At 45.8% G+C, this 15177-nt stretch overlaps 1 protein-coding gene across 1 annotated transcript in view; it reads right to left on the bottom strand.

The window, feature by feature from the left end:
* LOC134863090 (dynein axonemal heavy chain 5-like) overlaps positions 1–15177 on the bottom strand; it is a 123159-nt gene that overhangs the window by 11361 nt on the left and 96621 nt on the right. The window contains 11 exon segments of the mRNA XM_063881360.1: positions 7893–8025; positions 8609–8797; positions 8952–9151; positions 11586–11736; positions 11886–12007; positions 12639–12694; positions 12781–12998; positions 13170–13334; positions 13480–13629; positions 13711–13832; positions 13914–14040. Coding sequence (XP_063737430.1) covers positions 7893–8025; positions 8609–8797; positions 8952–9151; positions 11586–11736; positions 11886–12007; positions 12639–12694; positions 12781–12998; positions 13170–13334; positions 13480–13629; positions 13711–13832; positions 13914–14040 — 1633 coding nt within the window.

Below are 15177 nucleotides of genomic sequence, written 5' to 3'. Positions count from 1 at the left end.
TAAATCAACTATTTTACCACCACCTGTTATGTTAGACTGATACTTCATGCCATCTGTCAAGTGCGGTGGAGGCAGTGTGAAGGTCTGGGACCATTAGATTGCCTAGGAGAACTGACAGCTAGAACACCCAAGGCCTGCCAGCCTGTAAGTGCTGCAAAAGGAGGCTTTTTTGATGAAGGCCAAGTTTGACATACAAAGTCATAATTTCCATTAAAATCTGTATTTCTTACTCTGACAGTGCAGGGTTTCCCCGCAGAAAAGTAGTCAGTTAAGGTGGTGGGCTGTCCGGGGGGAGGGGGCGTTGCTGCCTGTGTTGTGTTTCTTTTCCATTTCAGATCATGGACGAGTTTCGTCGAATTGTTGAAACGGACAACATTGACTTCTTGATAAACTTGACAGAAAATGGGATTCGTTCAATATTAAGGCCCAATATACTATGGAGTGGTGAAGCGTGTAATGAAGCCCCCCCTGACCATGGACTTCGGTGAGTTATATGTGTGGTGGGTTTAGTGATGGGAATGTTGAGTTCAGTGTTTATTTCTCATATCCGATTTTTGTTTGTTTCTTTTGATTTAGTTGAACGTTTTAACGGTGAGTCAAACATGACTCTCATGTTTCCTTTGTAAGGGCCGGTGTACACACATACACACATGCTCACAAACAGAGAACAAATCAATTGCATGTAAACCAGCAGGAGCGCTTTAAAACCAACATGAGAGAAACAGCAGTCATGTTTAATGTTGTCCACTTTGTCTTTGCAGCCCTTGGAGAACACGGACGCTTTCCTGCCCACACAAGCAAACCCAATTGTCCTGTTGGGAAAAGGAAAAATGCCTTCTCACCATTGGAGCTACAACATTGTGCACGTTTCCACGTGAGAAATTTCATGAAACGCTGCTTCACCTCATGGGCTGCTACTACGTTTTCCACCTCACCTATCCAAAAACCATCTGCACACTCCTCTCGGTGATACAGACTGAAGTGGTCGGGGACAAACTCCATGATGGCGAAGTCACCCCTTCCGTATCTTTCTCTCGCCCTCCCTTTCTCTGTCTCCTTCCTCTCTCTTTACCCCCCCCCCAGCCTAATTAAACATGGAGATTGTTTTATTGTTTGTTTTTTTGTGGTTTTTTTGTGTGCAAATGAGCCATGTTGAAATGCAAGCAAAGGAGTTTTTCTGTTCACATGTTGGTTTAAAAGTGATGTAAGAAAATCATTGATGTCCTTGGATACTCCAAGATCATAGTGAAAGTTTGTCTTGGGTGGCATAAGGAATGTTCTGTGATAAGAAGTAAAACAGCCTACAATTCAGCAATAAAAGCTTCTGAACTGCAGTCATGGTAGCCCATATTGTCTCATTTCAAGGTAGTTTTACTTATGTTCTTCTCAGTACAAGAGAGAATTTCTCAGTGTAAGCATCATACGCTGTTTTTACAGGCTAATATAAAGCAAAACATACTTATTTACAGTTTTTTGAATCAAGACTTATTGTCTACTATAGGCAGTTACTGAATATGAGCTATATGGGCTTATTTTGAGATAAAGGTTGGCGTAGTTTTAAGAATGCAGATGGCAAGAATTCCTTACTAACTTTGAGAATTATTTTTTTTAAACACTTTTTTAATTGTTTTTTAGCGTACATAGACATCCACAAGACATACAAAAGTACATAAAAAGTCACATACACAACATAAATAATAAAATTAACTACACAAACATGTGGGTAGACTATGTAAGGAAATATACAAACATGTAGGCAGATATAAAAGGCTTCCATCCTTCTCCCAGCAGAGGAACATTACTCATCTCCAAAGTGCTCTCTAGACCCGCATGTTCCAGATAGGTAAGGAAAAGGCCCCACACTTGTTTAAATAGTTCTTGTTTTTCTTGAATAGGTTATTTTCTCTAATGAGACACATGCAAACACTTCTTTTAGCCATTTACCAATTCTTGGACTATTTACATTTTCCATGAAAGTGCTATCCTGCGTTTTGCCTGCAGCAGGCATACATTTAAAAAGATTTGTTTTTTGGGGTCACATCCTAACAAAAAAAAAACTTGGGCTCCATAATTAACCGCAATGGACTATGTTGAAATGACACCACTACCAGTTTTCCAAAAGAATCGACAAGGGCATGCTAACTCACAGCTATTTAGCAGCTATAAGGATTCCAAGGAACAGGAGGGCTGGGTGATACATCTACAAGTGGTAGTCCTCCCTGGAACTCTCTGGGTGCAAAGCCTAAGAGTAAATCATCTCCATGGGATTTGGGAGGACGAATAACCGGCAGAGCCCAGCGCTCTGAGGTCTGTGATGCGACCGGCTGGCCTGCATTGATATCACCCAGGCAGAGCGCCTCCTCAACCCCAGTTAATACTAGGAATCAGCTGCTAAAGGGAGGACTGCGAACATTCCTCCTAAACAACCAAGCATGCCACTTCAGAACAGATATGCTCCACTGACACAGAACCCAAGATCTTTTTCTGATGACCTGGATAACCTGTCTTCTTCACACAGCAGGGTAAGGACCAAAAGTTACTCAGAAGGTAAAAGGCTACAGGGAAAGCTAACAACTAGGCCCGAAACTCTGATTGTGGGTGACTCTGCTGTAAGAGATTTAAAAAGTCTAAACAACACCAAAGTACTCTGTTTTCCCAAGGATATGATCTCTGACTTGGCTAACAAGATCCTGCATATTGGGGCTGAACAGCCGACTGTGAAAAATGTGGTACTGCACATTGGAACAAATGATGTCGTGAAACAACAGTCAGAAGTGCTGAAAGAAGACTTTAGATGTCTCTTGAAAACTGTCAGCTCTCTAAATGCTGAGGTGTTCATCAGTGGCCCTCTACCGCCAGTCAGAAGAGGAGTGGAGAGATTCAGCAGATTGTTTGCACTGAACACGTGGCTCTCAACTGCCTGTACTGAACATTCTGTCCATTTTATTGACAATTGTAACTTTTTTCTGGGACCGCAGACATCTTTTTAAGGCAGATGGACTTTTTCTGAATAAGTCAGGAGTAAAATTGTTTATTTCCAACATATTCAACTGCCTGCATCATCAATCTGCTCCCTATGCCAAGGACAAGCAACAAGAGGAATCAAAACAGGAGAAAGACACAACACAGTGCATAGAAAGCCTTGGAGACCTATCACTGCACCTGCCTGAGGAGAGTCGTGATTATGGGAGCCCTATGACACAAAAGGAAGATTCTCGACTGCCACCCATCCCCCTTATCAACGCCTTTGAGGATACTCTCCCTTCAACACCCAAACCGCCATCCAGCTTTCTGAGCCCAGACTACTCCAACCAGCAGCTCAGTGACTGCCTACAATCCTGCCTGAACTTGGTTCACGAGATTCGCAAGCAGAACCCCGTCCCTCAACCACAATCATCCAAAACAAAACGTGCACCACCTCCTCCCCTTTCGAGACCGAATCAGCTGTCTCCGGAGCCTGATAAGGATGTGTGTGTAAAAAAGGCAACAAGCTCTAACTGATATGTTCTGGGTCCAGGCTCAAGGGCGTTTGGCACTCTCAACTCTTTCCAGAACAAGCCAGGACCCTGCCTGCCAATAGCTTGGCCGATATCTGTGTTGATAGGTTATAGATTACGAACGGTGAATCAGCATAGAAACAGAAAGCGCTCAACTGTTAGTGTGAATTTATCAAATTTAGCTGCGATTCCACGTCAGTCACAGCTTGTCACACAAACTCAGACTGATAGTGTATTCAACAAGCTGAAACTAGCTTTACTAAACATCAGGTCGTTAGCAGGAAAGACATTTTTAATCAATGCACCAAGCACAATCTGGATTTTATGTTTTTAACTGAAACTTGGATAGACCAAAATAACAGCACAGCTGTTTTTATCGAATCAACCCCTCCCAACTTTTAGTCGGGCAAGAATGCATAAGAAAGGGGGTGGAGTTACTATTCTGTTTAATGATTCCCTTCAATGCAAGCAGACCTCTTATGGAACCTTCCCATCTGTTGAATATGTGGCCCTTCAGCTGAAATGCTCCTCTCGAGCTATGTTCCTAAACATCTACAGACCCCCCAAATACTGTGCAAGCTTTTTTGATGACTTTGCTGAACTGCTGTCTATAATGTGTATTGACTTTGACCGTCTAGTCATTGTTGGTGATTTTGACATCCATGTTGACAAGCTCGAGGACAGAGGGGCTAAAGAACTGTTTTGTGTTCTTGATAACTATGGACTGACTCAGCATGTAATGGTTCCGACGCACAGCAAGGGGCACACTCTAGACTTAATCATCTCAAAGGGTCTGAACATCTCTGAGGTTGCAGTGACTGATGTTGCACTCTCTGATCATTCCTGTGTTTTCTTTGAGAGCTCTATTTCTGTTCACACAAATGTTCAAAAAGAAATTGCCACAAAAAGGCACTGAAATGTTTGTTTGGAAGTTTTCTCCCACACTAGCCTTTGCTAACATCTCAGTAAATGAGCAAGTCGATGTTTTGAACTTAGACAGCAGGAAGTCTCATGTAATACCTTCTATGTGGTCCTTTACAGATGATGAAGATCACAACGATGAGGATGAAGAGGAGATCGATGTGGCGACGGTGGAGCACAAGCAGCAGCAGCAGCATAACCTTTGTCGGCTGGTCAACTCCCGGAAACCAGTGACCATCATGGTGCGAGCTGACCCCGGCACGAAGCGCTTCCACATCTCCGTCCTCCAACAGCAGCACAACTATGCTGCCCCCTACCCGGACACACTCCCTCAGCATGTGGAGCCGCCTCGGAAGAGGGTCCGACAGGAGGCCTCCTCCCAGCAGCACCTGAACTCTCATCATCACCACCACCAGCCCCGGCCCGGCCACGCCCCTCTGAACTTAGACAGCAGGAAGTCTCATGTATTACCTTCTATGTGGTCCTTTACAGATGATGAAGATCACAACGATGAGGATGAAGAGGAGATCGATGTGGCGACGGTGGAGCACAAGCAGCAGCAGCAGCATAAACTTTGTCGGCTGGTCAACTCCCGGAAACCAGTGACCATCATGGTGCGAGCTGACCCTGGCACGAAGCGCTTCCACATCTCCGTCCTCCAACAGCAGCACAACTATGCTGCCCCCTACCCGGACACACTCCCTCAGCATGTGGAGCCGCCTCGGAAGAGGGTCCGACAGGAGGCCTCCTCCCAGCAGCACCTGAACTCTCATCATCACCACCACCAGCCCGCCGGCCACGCCCCTCTGAACTTAGACAGCAGGAAGTCTCATGTATTACCTTCTATGTGGTCCTTTACAGATGATGAAGATCACAACGATGAGGATGAAGAGGAGATCGATGTGGCGACGGTGGAGCACAAGCAGCAGCAGCAGCATAACCTTTGTCGGCTGGTCAACTCCCGGAAACCAGTGACCATCATGGTGCGAGCTGACCCTGGCACGAAGCGCTTCCACATCTCCGTCCTCCAACAGCAGCACAACTATGCTGCCCCCTACCCGGACACACTCCCTCAGCATGTGGAGCCGCCTCGGAAGAGGGTCCGACAGGAGGCCTCCTCCCAGCAGCACCTGAACTCTCATCATCACCACCACCAGCCCCGGTCCGGCCACGCCCCTCTGAACTTAGACAGCAGGAAGTCTCATCTAATACCTTCTATGTGGTCCTTTACAGATGATGAAGATCACAACGATGAGGATGAAGAGGAGATCGATGTGGCGACGGTGGAGCACAAGCAGCAGCAGCAGCATAAACTTTGTCGGCTGGTCAACTCCCGGAAACCAGTGACCATCATGGTGCGAGCTGACCCTGGCACGAAGCGCTTCCACATCTCCGTCCTCCAACAGCAGCACAACTATGCTGCCCCCTACCCGGACACACTCCCTCAGCATGTGGAGCCACCTCGGAAGAGGGTCCGACAGGAGGCCTCCTCCCAGCAGCACCTGAACTCTCATCATCACCACCACCAGCCCCGGCCCGGCCACGCCCCTCTGAACTTAGACAGCAGGAAGTCTCATGTATTACCTTCTATGTGGTCCTTTACAGATGATGAAGATCACAACGATGAGGATGAAGAGGAGATCGATGTGGTGACGGTGGAGCACAAGCAGCAGCAGCAGCATAAACTTTGTCGGCTGGTCAACTCCCGGAAACCAGTGACCATCATGGTGCGAGCTGACCCCGGCACGAAGCGCTTCCACATCTCCGTCCTCCAACAGCAGCACAACTATGCTGCCCCCTACTCGGACACACTCCCTCAGCATGTGGAGCCGCCTCGGAAGAGGGTCCGGCAAGAGGCCTCCTCCCAGCAGCACCTCAACTCTCATCATCCCCACCACCAGCCCCGGCCATGCCCCTCTGAACTTAGACAGCAGGAAGTCTCATGTGGCCGGAGTCAGGTCCGAGTCACCTGACCTCAACGCCTGCTCTCCTACCTCTTCCTACCTCGACCATCACGACCCCACAGCGCCAAGCGAGGACATACGGAACAAATTTGAGCTGGTGCCGACCTCGCCCATGTCCCCTATCCGGGCAGTGGAGGGGTCTGGCAGGGTCGGGCTGCTGTGTCCCTCTCTGGGGGACAAACTGGAGTTGGTGTCCCAGTTTTTAGGGCAGGACGATGAGCAGCAGTAGCGGCGGCGGCGGCAGCAGCAGGAAATCCCCTGCAAGCTGACCACCCCCAATGACACTTTCGGGAACCTGAGCTCCATAATTATCCAAGACTGCACGTGGAGTGGCTTTTCCGCCAGACAGCAGCTGGAGAGAGTTGTAAGAGAGACTTGCATCCTGTCCCGGACGGGGTCAAAGTCGCTGCAGCAGTCACTTCTGTGGTTGCTAGGGATGCACCGATTGCAAAAATGTCGGCCGATGCCGATACCGATCAGAATAACATTTTTGCCGATGCCGATGGCCGATGTTTTACAATGTAAACTGTAATGGTAGCACAATGCAGACTAAGGCAGCCTATCCCTTTAAGAAAGAGAGTGGGGGATACGTGTGTGCATGTGTAAGCGCGCGAGAGAGGTTGAGCGAGCCATAGTAAGTTTCTGGAAGTTAACGTGAGTAGCAGCAAGTGTAACAAAGTCACAAATATATACGACGGCCTCCCACAGCGTGCAGCAGCAGCTCCTCACAGAGGAGAGGAGACGCCCCCCCGAATGACTTTAAAGTTACGGGAGACCTACAGTCACTGTTCTAATCCTTTAAAATGATGCCCTGACTTCAGATTTGGTTCCTCAGATTTAAAAACACGGAAGCTAATGCGACTTCTCCCGGTCACGTAGCAAAACATAAACATGTGCCGATGGTGGTAAATAGGACTAACATCGGCCAATGGCCAATGCCGATGTCTCATCGATGCATCGGTGCATCCCTAGTGGTTGCATCTCCGGGGAGGCAGCAGCAGGGGACCCCCCGCAGAAGCCGTGGCCGAGGCAAAGCAGCGGGTATGGGGGAAGTTCGGAGAAGCCATGGAGACAGACTTTCGGTCAGCACCAAAGTTGTTCTGGAAAACCGTCCGACACCTCAGGAGCAGGGAACCATCCAAGCTGTGTACAGTAAGGATGGGACGCTGTTGACCTCAAGGGCTCCGAGCGGACTGGCTGCGGTGTGTGGACCCCGCTGCGGTGCTCACTTTCCCGGTAAATGGTGGATGCATGAAGCAAGTGTCCTCCGGTTCAGGATCTCACACCAACTCATCAGGTCAGTAGGCTATGTTTCATAACTGTCTGTAAAAAAGACGCATGTTCCTATAATGGATCTGTTTTGGTGAAGTGAGACTTATGGTTGCTACTGTGTGTGTGTGTGTGTGTGTGTGTGTGTGTGTGTGTGTGTGTGTGTGTGTGTGTGTGGTGTGTGTGTGCGTGCGTGCGTGCGTGCGTGCGTGCGTGCGTGCGTGCGTGCGTGTGTGCTGACCGTCGATGGCCAGTTTGAGGTCGGTGAGCGTGCTCCGTACGCAGCTGATGACGCACTGCATGCGCTCCACTTCCTGTCGCAGGAAGATGTTCATTGGCTGCAGAGGACCCATCTTCTTCAGCTGACCTTTAACCTTCAGAACACACTCAACAGTTATTCATATTCCTGCAGAGGACCAAATCACGTGTATAGATTCATTATACACGACATCTATTGCACGTCTGTCCGTCCGTCCTGGGGGAGGGATCCTCCTATGTTGCTCTCCCCAAGGCTTCTTCCATTTACCCCCTTTAATTGACGGGTTTCCTTGTCCGATGTGAGGGTCAAAGGACAGAGGGTGTACAAACTGTCCAAAGAAAGTCCACTGAGACAAATGTAACATTTGTGATATTGGGTTATATAAATAAACTGTGACTGATTATGTATCATCACACAAACTTTGTATTAATATCTATTGTAGTTATCCGACAGAAATTATATATGGATGTCCTTTTCTGCTACATTTAAGACTTTTCTTTTTATATTTGTATCACTTAAATCTTGGAAATGGTGAGTTTTTCCTCAGAAAATTAATCCAAACAATGATCATTATTTTTGTAGAATTTTTACCTAGTAGAAATGGATTGTTTACCAAATACAAATCTGTTGATACTTCTCCTACAAAACCCATCTCAAAGTCCTTTTACTTTCACAGAAGTGAGTCACCAGACACACACCTCGTGCTGCACGTAGTCCGGCGGCAGCTTCTCCAGCATCTCGGCGGCGAGTCTCTGTACGCTCGTCTCCCTCGTCTCCCCGGCCCCGGCCCCTGAGTCCTTTGGTTGGATGCTGATGATGGTGCTGAGCGTCTCATTGGCCAGGTTGGTCTGGTAGGTGATGTCAGCGTTAGAGTGGAGCCCGAAAACCTGCAAACAGGAAGTGAAAGGTTTAATGATGAAGCTGTTCGGGGGTTTGGAAATTACATGCACAACATTACATCGGAAATTTAAACATACAGCCCAACACTAAATAAAAAGTGTCAAGCTTCATGTTTTAACGCTGCTGTGATTCTGCTCTGACCTCCGGCGAGTCGACCAGCGGCAGGGTGTCAATGTGCTGCAGGACGTCCTGCACCGTCCTGGCCCTTCCCGGGATGCTGTAGCCCTTATAGAAGCAGAACGTGTCGCTGAAGGTGCTCTCACTGAACCACACACGGGTGAAGGTGTTCAGAAGACGCTTGTCGAGGTCGTCTGTCACCCGGCCGCCGTACTGCACCTCACCTGCAAGGACAGAGTGAGGTTACGCTGTTAAAAATATAATCAAATAAACCGAGAGAGAGTTTGTCTGTCTTCTTGGTTTGTGTGTGAAAGTGTTGACAATAACTTAATATTCCCATGCTCTCTGTGGATTTATGTTTTCTAATGTTCTATAACTCCAAGAAGAAGGACATTTATCCAGCACGTTTATATCTTTTGTAGGGCTGTCCACGTTAATGCGTTAACGCCCGTTATTAATTTTGAAACCATAACGCGTTAACATTTTTTTAACGCAAATTAATCATATTATCAAGTTTGACCCCAACTTCCTACCGTAATTCCAGTGCAAATGTTTACCTGGCTGAATTACTGAAAGGCGTCACAAACACAGATAACACGATGACTGAGGAGGCGTTCCCTGGTGTGCTTAACGGTACATTTCGTTTTAAAAAGCTTCCAGACGGAAGTTTAGATAAAACCAAAGTTGTGTGCACATATTGCAGTGATGAACTGTCTTTCCACCGAAGCACAACAAGCCTGAAGTACCATCTTCGGGCAAAGCACATCTTGGCTGATGCTAGCAAAGATGCTAGCACTCAGACAGCATCAAGCCGTGTTTGCCAAACTACACTGGCAGAGTGCAGCAAGGGCAAGTCTGTCAACAAAGCCACAACAACTAAGCTAACCAATGCTATCGCTAAATGGATCGCGAAATGATAAAGCGTGTCCAAAACAACACTCACTGAAGGCAACGCTAGCACAGCAGAAGCACAAATTAGCCATGCTAACTCAGCTGAATATGACAGGCTGGCAAAGTTGGAAACACTGCTGGAGCCATGCAGGTAAGGTCACTTCCCATCTCCAATACTTATCATCTCCAATTTTATTTTCTGGCAAATACAATTAATATAATAGTCACTTTGTTATTGTACTAAATAATTTTAGGCCTGTCCCCTAAATGGGTGTTAAATGAATTAAAAGTGTAGTCATTAATACTGTTGGTTTTGTGTGTTTGTAGGTATGTCACTGAGCTCCTGGGTGGTGACAAATATGTGTCCTGCTCTGTAGTGCTGCCTGCACTCTGCCACCTCTTGCGTAGGATGGAGGTCTCAGATGTTGACCCTGCCTACATAGTGCGCTTCAAGACTGCATTCACAGAGGACCTCAACAGAAGAAAGGACAAAACAAACCTGTTATGGCTAAAGGTAGCAACAGCTCTAGATCCCAGATTCAAGGACCTCAGGTGCCTGCCCAGAGCAGAGAGGGAAGAGGTGTGGCAAAAGCTGAGTGAGATGCTGAAGGACAGAGAACCTGCATCACAGCCATCCAGAGAGGAAATTGAACCAGAGCCACCAAAGAAGAAGAATATGGCCCTCCTACTGATGGGGTCAGAGTCAGAGTCTGATGAGGCACTGTCCACAGACAAAACTGTAGACAGGTATAAAGCAGAGCCCAGTGTCAGCATAGAGGCATGTCCACTACAGTGGTGGGCCGCACACACTGGTGCTCATGGTAAGCTGGCCCATATTGCACAGAGGTACTTGGCTACACCTGCCTCAACAGTGCCATGTGAGAGACTGTTTTCTTTGGCAGGCCACATTGTGCATAAGAAGAGGTCCGCTCTGTCATCTGAAAATGTCAACAAGCTGGACTGCCTGAGCAACTGGTTGAGAGTAAAGTAGACTGTATGAACAGGTTGAGTCATGTCACACAAGTTCATGCTGTTTAAAATAATCTTATTCAACTAAGAGTGAAAAGGGACTGCTCACTTTGTATCTTCAAATACACTATGGCATTCTGTTTCTTAAATAGGCCCACTGTTACTCACTATAGCATTCATTTGGGTGAGATGTTACTTTGCAAACTCTTTACAGGCAAGTTGTTTACATTCACTTTGTAGCAGATGTCACTTTGTAACTGTTTTTGATGTGGTTTTCTGCTAATCCTTCTAGTCTGCAGTTCATTACGGTTGTTGTGGGCAATGCCAAGCACTCCCTGACACTTTTTACTCAGCAAATTAATAGATTCTAGTTCAGAAATTATCACAACTAAGCTGAGATCTTATAATAAAGTAAAAACTTTGATTCCTCTAACCAGTTTGTCATGCATTTGTTTATTCCAACACCACACATGATGTATTTGTTTTATCTCCCCCCAAAAATACAAGTAAATACTAGTATTTTAAACTTGTGATTAATCGTGATTAATCACAACCTGTTATTGTGATTAACTCGATTACATTTTTTAATCGTTTGACAGCACTAATCTTTAGCCATTAATACATATCCCTAGTTTTTTATCCTCCCCTGGAAAAGTATCCGTTATACCATGGAGACAAAAACAACATACTTTGAATCATGGCATCAACTTATTACCAGAGTATCGGTTCTCATGACATCCCTACTTCCAGTCCAATGCATCTTCTTCTTCTGTTTTAGACTGAACTAATGGTACCGACCCAGCATGTAGCGCAGGCAGCTCCAGTTGACTCCTCTCTTGGAGTCCAGGTCGTCCAGGTGGTTCTGCACAAACTGCATGCTGGAGGTGAAATCTGCCTGGTTGAACTCGTAGGGGATGTTCCAGCCAAGAGGACCAAACTTACGGCGCTCCTGATGGGGTAGGGAAGTAGAGAAGAAAGAGGGGATCTTTTCCAAATCTTCCAGGAAGACACTTCAGTTTCTTTCTACTAGAGTCACCTTTTAAAAGTTATGAATCTGAATATGGTTTTGTGGTAAATGTAGCGTATGTGCAGACAGACCTGTACGGTGGTGTGCAGGAAGGCCACGGCGTATAGCAGAGGTTTCCACTGAGGCAGGTTGCTGATCTCTAACTGGTCCTGAGTGACAGCACTGAAAGTCCTCTTCAGACCTGCCTTCATCCCTGAGGTACACACATAAGAACAACACAATTATCACCGAAAAAATTATAAAATGAACTACTGTACATATGATCATTTTGATGGTGAAATAAGCCATTAACAACAGAACGTCTTACTAACAACATATCGAAAGTAGAATGGCGGCTGTAATCTCAAAAGGGAGGAAGAAAACTGCTTAACAAATTCATGTTATAATTGAAACATCTGTTACAGAGCAGAGAGGAGTATTGGGAGGAAGATTATCAAGTTTCTTATCAACTATTGTACATTTAGTCACATTTTAATCAGTCTTAATCCCGTGTCAAACGTCCTTGTTAGTTTTTACTATTTTAGTTTTATATAATCACAAGTGTATAATTTACGAATTTATACTGAACATTTCTGTTGTCATGAGTTAGTCTCTGTCCTTGTGACTGAGCTCATTGTGTGCCGCTAATATAGGCTATAACAATGCTCTTTTTTGTCACTCAAAATAAAGAGAAATATTGGTAAAGTGGTTTAATTTAATTACATTTTAACGACATTAAAAATGTTTATAGGGTCACAGTTAGTGTTAACTGATGTCTGTGCTGTTTCCTCATAGTCTTTAAAAGTAATTAGTTAAAGTTTTAGTTAATCAAATGAAACGGTTACCCAGAGGAGGTTCATTGGTGAACTTGATGGAGGACTGGAGGAAGGTGATGGGGAATCTGTACACAAACAAACACAGTTTTATACATTTCAAATTATATTAAGTTCCTTTTCTGATAAATCATCAGTGTGTGTCTGGTGTTACCGCTCATGCACGTCTGTGGTCAGCCACACACGGAAACCCTTGTGCACGCTGTCTGCCATCGCTGTGGCGACCGTGTCCAGCAACTCTGGCAGGAAGTCCAGCCCCAGGTGACAGTTCTGGAGGAGGAGCCAGCCTCCGTCCGTCATGCTGCCGGCCAATAGCCTGCGAGCGTGCATCTCCTGGCCTTGCCCCATGGAGATTGGCCGGCACGGCGCCCCCTGCAGGCAGAGAGTAAAACTTCATCCATAAGTGCTTTAACTCTTTTCTGTCAATTAACTAATTATTTCAAAAATGTTTACAGATCTTCCTCTCTCCCTGATTACTTCATTGTCTCCTCTTTCCTTCATCTATTGTAATTTCCTGTACCTCTCCCATCATTTATTTTTCACCTTGTTCTTGGCCAGCCTCTCTATGTTTTCGGTCGGATCGGAGCCCATGGACAGCAGACAGACCATCGGCGTCCTGCTGTCACTCTCTGCCAACATGGCGTCTAAGTCCAGAACCAAACCCTCAGCGTACTGTGGACCCAGAGCGTCTGAGATGTAGCGGCGCGCCTGCTCAACACACAAATAAACAATGTATTTCATTCTCAATGACAAACATCAAAGGGAAAATGAGACAAGCTGTGCGAGATATGTCCTGTAACAGTACAACAGCAACACACAGTAAGATGTGTCCTGCAGAGTTAAAGCTTCAGACCTGAGCGGTGGTTCGGTCGGGACACCAGCTTCGGATGAGTAGAAGCTTCCGGAAGGTGTCGAGCTTCTCCTCGTACCCATCAGGCAGTGGGGCGTCTTCTGGCATTGGATAATCAAACCACGTCCTCCAGACGCGTTCGTTCTGGCTCACCTGGACAGGAGGAGACATGACTCTGGTGGGTCTTTGTGTTCCAGCTTTACCAGCTCCCCTTTACCTGGGTCTGGGCAGTACCTGGGTCAGGACCTGGGAGAAGGGCGGCAGGCTGGAGAGCTGCACCAGGTTGAGCCAAGTCTGATCCAGGATCCAGCGTCGCGGTTTGGACTCCACAGAGTTCAGATCCAAAGAGGCTCCACCTACACACACAAACAGCATCTTCTGTTGAAATACTTCGGGGATTAAAAAGGAAACCACGGAGAGGAGGGTGGGAGTGTGACCTTTAACGAAGGTGAGCACCTCGGGGTGCGAGATGTTTTGGGCCTGAAGGTCAATCTTCAGAGCCAGCAACAGAGTGAAGAGCAGTTTGTGTTCCTCAAACAGACTCCTGGCTGTGTAACAGTAAACCTGAGGGAGGGACACACAGGTATTCCAGTTTGAATCATTACAACGACTCTTATAGGCTTGGATTTCTCAAATGAATGCAGACTGAAAAACTGTTTTAACCCTTGGCCACCAGGCTATAAAAACAACAGTCCTAATTGCAGTATTATTTTAATTACCCAAGTCATGTGCACGTTAACAGTCTGAGAAACGTTTATGTTAGGATGTTAATTTGTGTGCTTTTCTTATCAATGTATGATTTTGAGTGTAATTATACAATTGTAAAATGTAGAGTATTAGCTGGATAGCGAAATGTAGAATGATTCATACTTGGGATGTGGTCGGTGAGTCACATGACCACATTCAGGTCAGAGGGCATTGCCATGGCATTGTAGGAGGTAACATGGCGGCAGAAGAGGGTGCACGCAGGCCTTTGAAATAATCTACAGGGTTCAGAGGCGCGCACAGTAAATGTTTCTCATTTGTTGATATGTGTGTGTTAATATTCAATAGTGTGCTTTACACTTTTTTTGTACTGTTTGTATAAAATTGTAAACTTCCAATTGTTTATTTCTTATAGTTTATACGGTGTCTTCGGAGAAAGAGAGCGAAAGGGAGAGAATGAAACTTCAAAAGACATCAGTATGTTCGTGGCCTTAATCATTGGACCTGTGTAGCTACATGCACTTTAAATAAGTTTTATTTGAAGCACTTTATTTAAAATCCCTCCTATGATTGCTTGTGTGTTTTAGCTGTCTGTCTGTTTGCGCAGTGTGACGGGGTTGCACTACAAAATCTCATTGTGTATATGTAGTATTAATGAAAATAAAAGGCTTTCTATCACTCTATCTACTGTATCTATAGACCAAGACGTGGAAGTAGTCATTGGACGTCACCCATTGGATTACTGCTTCAAAACTTGCAGTTTAAGCATTTTTGACATATTCCCCATGGATATCTTGTTTGTGTTTTTTGGCTCTTGCGATCTTGATTTTTGGTTGTCCCCATCTAGGTTTTCTAGATGACCAAATTCTGGTTTTCTAAGCCGTATAAACTCATCAGAAAAATATTAACTAAGTGTAAAAAATGTGTGAGATTTATATAATCATACTTCTTTTGGCAACCTCAGGAGTGTTAGAGTGAAAGAAACTTTTAGGACAT

This window comes from Eleginops maclovinus, chromosome 4 (assembly GCF_036324505.1).
Source record: "Eleginops maclovinus isolate JMC-PN-2008 ecotype Puerto Natales chromosome 4, JC_Emac_rtc_rv5, whole genome shotgun sequence".
NCBI classification, from domain to species: Eukaryota; Metazoa; Chordata; class Actinopteri; order Perciformes; family Eleginopidae; genus Eleginops; species Eleginops maclovinus.
The sequence above is the reverse complement of the archived record's forward strand: the minus strand, read 5'-3'. Positions and strand labels throughout refer to the sequence as shown.